Raw genomic sequence first — 7,868 nt, 5'->3', positions numbered from 1 at the left:
AGTTTAAAGAAACTTTTGAATCAATGTGAATCCCTTTATTATTCATTATATTACAAAATTAATATTAAAATAAATTTTAAATAAAATCATTTCAATATTTTTGTATCTGTATTAAACTACATTTATCTTTTAAAATTAATAAATAATATGAGAATTCAATTTTATAATAATTATTATTAAACTCATATTAAGAGTAAAATTTGTTAGAATATTGAAGTACACTTTGTATTTATATTAAGTTAAACATTTTTTACGTTAATTATAACTTAGTTTTATAGTTATATACTAATCAACACTTTCAAATGAAAAAAAGAAATAGCTTTTAGCGTTATTTGATAACTTTTATTTATTGACTTGAATTAGATTATGTACTCGTATAAAATTACATTTATCCTTTTAAACTAATAATTAATATGATAATTAAATTTTATTTTTAATTTATTATTAAACTCAAATTAAAATCAAATTTGTTAGATAAAATCATTGAATTACACTTTGTATTTATATTGAATTTTTAGAAATTATTTTAATTTGCTTTTAATTTATTAATTAATATTTTTAGAATATAATTAGAGGTATTCTCAAAATCTAATAAAGTTTAACTAATTACCCTTTAAACTTATTTTTATTAATAATTTTTAAATTTGATTAATGTTAATGTTTTAACATTAATTTAAAATAGTAATTAACTTGACAATTTTAAGAGTAAACTATTAAAATAGTCATTTTTGTTTGTCTCAAATTATATTTTAGTCACTTATGTTTGAAATGTCACGTTTTAGTTACTTACCTTATCATGTTACAATATTTTTGTCATTGAGCTGTTAATTGTCGTTAATAGTGTAACAATAAGTTGACATAACACGTTAAATTATCATTTCAAATGAAAATTTTAGGTTAGATTATACAATTGGTCCCTATATTTTTTTATTCTGAGTAATTTAATTTTTTTATGTTTTTTTAACTTTCTTTTTTTTTTCTATTCTCTTCTGTTTCTTTCTTTGTTTTCCTCCCTTTTCTATCTTTATCAAAGTAATATCATTAACCTCATTGTCCAAAATTTGTGTCAGAGGCGAAAGTAAAAAGACTCTTAAAGGAAAGTAACTATGACTATGGAAAAAAAACTAAAACACACAATTCGGAAATTTTTCATATACCCCTTTTAAATTTTAAATTTCTCTTCATTCACTCAAACTAAAACCTTACTTATTGATAGAAACACGATAGATTAACACTTCTTTTTCTTTTCTTTTTTTTGGTCAAATTTGCTCATTTGTCTTTAGATTTGGCTACTATTCTTTCAAGCCAAGAATATTTATATTTGGTAAAATGAATATAACCTACTGATTAAGAACTGCTCCATTATTTTACAGTACATTCATGATTATCATTCAATGACAAAACTTGGTACAATCCATACATTAACTACACAAAAAATTTCACTCTAGTTTTATTCTTTCATGTGCATCTCCATTTTGCTTGTTCATACAACATCCAAACAAAATACTTCATAAGAGCAAGAATTTACATGTATAATCTAGACAACCACGCATCAAAGAAGGAACGGGAACACTTTTCTTTTGAGAGAGGGGGTTCAGCAGTTGATGCCACATTGTGTGGTGTCTGGACCCTTTGTTTTCAACACAAATGGGTCAATTCTGACCCAAAGCAAGGAGAAGATTGAAGCCAGCAGAACTGACCATATAACAACAATGGTGGGCGTCCTGTTTTGCCTCCCCATTAGACCTTTAAGGAATGGATAGAGATGGACAATGACCCAGAATGAGAAGAAGAGCTTTCCAAAAAGTGGTCCCCAAGATTGGTATCCATTGTTTATGGCATCTGAGATGCCTGCTACAACTCCAACTAGGTTAATTATTAACACTGTTGTTGGAGGAATGAGGAGAGTTGTCCATTTGAAGGTGTACAATTCTCCAAACTCTTCATCATCTGTTGTCTTTGATGTCACTGTGAAATTAGTGTCAATCCCTGCTAGAACCTTCAGCAGACCTTGAACCACAGCAAATAGATGTGCTGAAATACCACCTATGACCCAAAATTGCTCATTTCTCCACCATTCCTCAATGCTCACTCCACTCCACCTTAGCTCAAGAATACCAGTTGCAAATATTGAAAGAAACAAGGCAATGAAGAAGAGACTTGCAAACGTGCTTATCTGCCATACAAGACAATTCACAACATGTTACGCATTACTAAACAATGCTATTTAATTTTAATCTTCAGTTAGAGTTGAACCCAGTTTACTTACTGGTGGCATGATGAATTTATCTGTAAGCAAACAGATTGCTGGGAGGGTACAATAGGCAAGCAATGGTAAGGATGTGAAAGGATAAATGGTGGTGTTGACATATGCAAATCGCTCAAGCCACCTTAACTTTGCTCCCTTGAGGCCATACCAGGCAGGGCAGTGACGACTAAAGAAAATCTCGACTGAACCAAGCGCCCATCGAAGGACTTGGTTGAGACGATCCGAGAGATTGATGGGAGCTGAACCTTTAAATGCAGGCAACTTTGGCATGCAATATATTGACCTCCATCCACGGCAATGCATCTTGAAACCTGTTAGGATATCCTCAGTGATTGAGCCATAAATCCAACCAAGCTGCTCATATAGAAAGCATAAAAAGGTTTAGACTGTTAAACTTGGAAAAAAAAAAAGGCCAGCTCTAGCCAAATTAGGAAATGAAATTTCAAGTTTGTTGGATGCACCTCGCTACCCCATTCAGTTTTGTCTTCATAACCACAACTGATTACATGAATGGCTTCTTTAAGAAGTGCTGCAGGGCTCGAGGAAGGAGGCACACCACCTTGGTCCATCAGGGTTGAAGTTACAAAAATGGCTGACTGTCCGAATTTTTTTTCAAAGTTCATCTGGGACATCAGTAACTCCATATCATCCTCCACTGCTGCTCCACAAGTATATATGAAATTTAGAATAAGTGGGTTGAAGAAACAATATGTAGGTGAAAAAACAAGGGAAAAAAAAAGGAATCTGAACCACCTTCTAGGCTTGGCCCGTTTTCATTTCCACCATTCTTGGAATACTTCTTGTCCTTCTTGCGGCGTCCAAAACAAGGGCAGCAACCACAACTTACCATCTTTGGGCGCTTAGGGCCCTTGGGGGTTCATAGCCATAGAGAGCTTGCCTTCTGAAAACACACCCCGTGCCGACATATACAGGTCCTTGAATACCATCTAGACCTTTCATGTTAATCTGCAGAAGCCAACGAAAAGAAGAAAATTTTTGAATCATTTACTGTCTCACTGTATAATCTAAGCGTACAAAACAAGCACAAATCCCCACTGGGACAACTCAAAAGGGTTGGGAATCGCACTTACATCAAAGAAAACTGTGTTTCTATTGGCATATCGATCGTGCCTATCAATACCATCGAATCTTTGAGGAAATTGAACATAGCAAACCTTTCTTCCAATTTGAGGATCCATCAAGAAACACATTGCTTCTCTTGGAGCCTTGCTGTTGTTTATATAATGGTCACAATCCAAGTTCAACATAAAAGGAGCATTTGTAAGCACCCCAGAGACACGAACCTGAAATTTTTTCATAGAATTAACATAATTATGAAGGGTACTTGTATGAAACATAAGTTATATGGTGCTTTGATTAGATATTTACAAGGGCATTCATGGCACCCGCTTTCTTGTGATGCAAGAAACCAGGTCTTTTCTCTCGAGATACATAAACAAGGCGAGGAAGCTCATTTCCTTCGGTATCATGGCCTCCACTTTGACCAAGAAATACTTGAATCATACCAGGGTGATCCTTTGTATTGTTTCCTGGCCATGGTGTCCCATCTTGCATGATCCACCCTCTGGAGGAACCTTCTGGGCTTTTGCTACAAGTGCATTTATCCTCACCTTGAACTCTTCATATTCTCTCTGTTAAGAACCAAAGAAAATTTTCAACTTTAACCTAAAATTAGCTCTCACTGCAGCTTAAACCAAGAATTTTGAATCCAGGAGTTCATATATACAAACCTTCATGGCTCGTCGCTCCTTAACAAATGTGGGTTGGACTTTGTCCTTGAGATAATCAACCTTTAAAGTGAAGTACATCTCAGGTGCTCGGGGCTCTATGGCAAATTTCTTACAGAATGGCACCCATTTCCTAGCGAACTCAGCTGTTTCTGACAATGACTCGAAGGTGAGCATCGAAGCACCATCATCCGAAATGTAGCAAGAGATCTTATCCACTGGATAGTCCATGGCTAAGATCGATAAAACTGTATTAGCTGTAACTAGAGGGGTTCCTTCATGGGATCCACTGTACTGACAAAGATATCCACTGGAGTAAGCATGTTGGGCTCACCTTCCCTCTCATACCTGCACCAACCATTGTGAATTTTGGTTATGGGACAAAAGAAACATAATTTTTAGATCAACTGATGATTGCAGTCATAATAAACTGATTCCATTCATGAGATTTTTCACAAGAATATCTGCAAAATTTGTATACCTCAGGGAAAGACGATCGAGATATGTCTCACGGTCTATTGGGAACCACTTAGGGAACTGATCAAGGATCCACGAAAAGGCAAACCAGATTTCACATATCACAGAAGTTAGCCACAGTCCAATAGCATCGTGCACCGGGTTCAAAATTCGATAGCGGAGGAAGAAAGCCAGGATAAGTAAACGAGCCACGATCACCATACGGTAAGGGTTGATCTTGCTAGATGCTATTGGCACCTTCCTTGAAAGTGGTTGCCTAGCTTCATCAAGCCTGTAAGAAAGAAAGTTTACGTAGAAATCACTCGTACTGGTTAAACAAACTGGTTCATGCAATAACAAAATTCTCCCATGCCGAGCACTACTTACATGGACATGTCGTCATACGCATCATCAGCTTCGGGACCGAGATTCCCTTGCTGCATTTTCCAATCATCCATCCTCTCTTTCCATCCTCCCTCTTTCTTATCATCCCATCTTGCTGCTCCTTCTGTTTGCAAGTTTTGTCCAGTGCCAAACAAATACTGAGCCATTACAGAAGTCGCACTATTTGGATGCAAAAAACTTATATAGGCTTGAGGAAAAGTTAGATTTCAAGCCGACCCAAATCATTATAATTGAAATAAAATGCCATTAAACCTGAATCATGGGAATTTCATTGTTGGGAAAGTTAATTTACAACATCATGTACTTAGTATAAAATTTTACAAAGGTTATATTTTGAGACACTCGACATTCTCTTGAATATTTTATAAAATTATTTTATTAAATAAAAACAATATTTATATATTTTTAAAATTGTTAATAATCTTTATTATTAACTACTATTTTAATAAAATATTTAATAATAATACTATTCAATAATCTTTATTATTAGAATTAATCCACAAGTACGTTTTAGTCCAATGTGTTACATGAATACATAACATGCATACCAGTTTCAGACATGGGATATGGGTGCACTCGTTTATGAAGAGAAGAATTTGACATATGCTCGCCATAAGCAAGAGCACCTGCTATTGGGAATTCCCCACTCACCTGCAACAAGAGAATAGAAAGGAAAGATATTATCATGGAAGGATTTTCACATAAGGATTTTCACATAAGGCAAGGAAAGAAGTGTTTCCGACCGGTCTAGATCGGACACCAGTTATAACAGGAGGAATTTGAGGAGTTTCATCATCTTCAGGGCCTCTTCCATAGCTCATCTTCCCATGAAGAATGGATTCCACCACATTCCTATGCTTGTTCTGTTCATCATCGATGTTAAATTCGTGTTCGATATCATCCACATCCTCTTCATCTTCATCCCCTTCCACTCTAGGACTTCCTTTGAGACGCTTGTATCTAGTTTTACACTGAGGACACTGTTGAGTGCCTTCCCTCCTTTCGTACTCGTAGCAAGGCCTACAAACGGGAAAACCACACTCATTGCAGGCCACAAATAGATCTCCATCTACTGTCACCCCGATCTCATCACCACAAATCTCACAAACTTGACCATCCAGATTCTTCAAAGGCTTAGGCTGTAGGCACACACAAAACAAATTTGTCACTCAAGTAAAAACAAGAAACTATATCTTCTTCTCTTCCTCTTTCTATGTATTATTTACCTCTTCATGGCCATGGATGACAACAAGTTCATTGCGGTTGTGAGAGCCGGCGACAAGTCCAGCACTGGCTTCCATTGTGGAAGTGAATTAGCAAGGAGGACTCAAACAATGGAGTATTGCTTTATGAATGACAAGAAATATGAGATTTGGGAGCTCAACACTGTGACTCTCTTACGTAAAGTGTCCACATTAGAGATGGTGTCGTTGGTTGCAGTGTCGCCATTACCTTGAAGTTAAGCTTTCGTCTGTTTTTCTTTTTCCACCTACCATTGCCCCCTCACTGCCGGCTTATACAAGTTTTCAACCTTCAACGACCTTCCTTTCTCTATCTCTTTTCTTTTCATCTTCTTCTTTTCCCCTCTTTTTCCTTTTTTCTTAACTTTACTTCCATAACCAACCATGCTTCTTTTGTGTATTCAATTTCCCCATGGCTTTCTTCAAACCTTATGGATGTTTTTCTTTTTCTTTTCTTCACTTATAATAATCTCACAAATAATTAACTATATTCTAACTAACAAATTAAAATACAACACATCTCCATCAAACTTACACACAATAATTATACATTTCAACTTATAACCTCAAAATTTTCAACCTGAAAATTAATCAATCGAAGACAATAGATGTAGCAAGGTATATATACAGTGAACAAATAATATCACGTCACCAAATATGTTTTCCAAATAAATAAATCTCATATTCTCTCTAGACCAACCAAGCATGAATTTTGAATGAAATATGTCATATTTAAAATTAAAATAATAAAATATGAATAAAGTATTTATTAATATGTATATTATATAAACATATTTATAAAAGAAAATATTTTTTGAATCACGAAAATATATTTCATACTAAAACTTATATAATTTTTCAAATTGTGGTTATTAATTGAGTCTAGAATAATTAATTTCTTTTCATTAAATTTATTATGATCGAATTTTTTCTCACCCTAACATAATAAATTATAATGGTTAAAATGGTCTAATTTTGAATTTTATAACTCACAAGATAGTCCAATTAGATAATACTATTGAACCTTAAATTAAATCGCTAACCTAAAATTCGATAGCTTAGTATTTTATATATACAAATTAGTAAATATCAATAGCTAAACAATTTATATGCAATAAACTGACAAAAAATAACCCTTCAAGTTTATATATTTAGCAAGAATTAGACTAACATTTTAATTTTAATATAATACAAAAACTAAATTATGATGAATTAAATAGAGGAACTATATTCTTAATTTTCATAGAGGGATGAAATTGATAGTTAGACCTTATCAAAATTCTAGTGACATTTGAAACAAATTTCCCAATAGCACAAAATTTTGGATTTTATGTTAAAAGTAGCCAGGGATAGAGATTCATGATATATAGTACTATTTAATTGCTTTGTTTGAATAAAATTATAAATTTTCCAATAAGATATATTTCAAGGTAACGAAGTCAAACATAAGAATGTGCCTACTTGGATCATGAAGGAAAATATTTGTTGTCCAATATTGTCTTTGACACGAAACATACTTTATTGGCATTAAGGTAGATAACGTAAAATTTTATTTGATTCTGCAAAAATAGTTGGAATTTGGGTTTGAATTACTAAAACTTTTATCCAATGCCAACTTAAAGAGGTAGTAAATTTAAAAGAAAATAAATTAAATATCCCATATTCAATACATTATACCAGCATTATATCGAATTTAGGTATCATAGAGTATTAGTATGCTTAGTCTAATAGTACTCTATCCATCATGAA

At 33.7% G+C, this 7,868-nt stretch overlaps 1 protein-coding gene across 1 annotated transcript; it reads right to left on the bottom strand.

The window, feature by feature from the left end:
* Positions 1–1,362: 1,362 nt before the first annotated feature.
* Positions 1,363–6,730, bottom strand: LOC108489335 (cellulose synthase A catalytic subunit 7 [UDP-forming]-like). Its single transcript, XM_017793808.2, is given in 15 exon segments — positions 1,363–2,176; positions 2,270–2,623; positions 2,731–2,927; positions 3,023–3,142; positions 3,145–3,235; positions 3,361–3,573; positions 3,659–3,858; positions 3,861–3,921; positions 4,021–4,289; positions 4,292–4,365; positions 4,499–4,765; positions 4,861–4,981; positions 5,427–5,529; positions 5,622–6,017; positions 6,105–6,730. Coding segments are annotated over 15 exon segments (3,123 nt in total). The 5' UTR covers positions 6,180–6,730; the 3' UTR covers positions 1,363–1,594.
* Between the last annotated feature and the right edge of the window lie 1,138 nt (positions 6,731–7,868).

Source organism: Gossypium arboreum, chromosome 7 (assembly GCF_025698485.1).
Source record: "Gossypium arboreum isolate Shixiya-1 chromosome 7, ASM2569848v2, whole genome shotgun sequence".
In the NCBI taxonomy this organism is placed as follows: Eukaryota; Viridiplantae; Streptophyta; class Magnoliopsida; order Malvales; family Malvaceae; genus Gossypium; species Gossypium arboreum.
The sequence above is the reverse complement of the archived record's forward strand: the minus strand, read 5'-3'. Positions and strand labels throughout refer to the sequence as shown.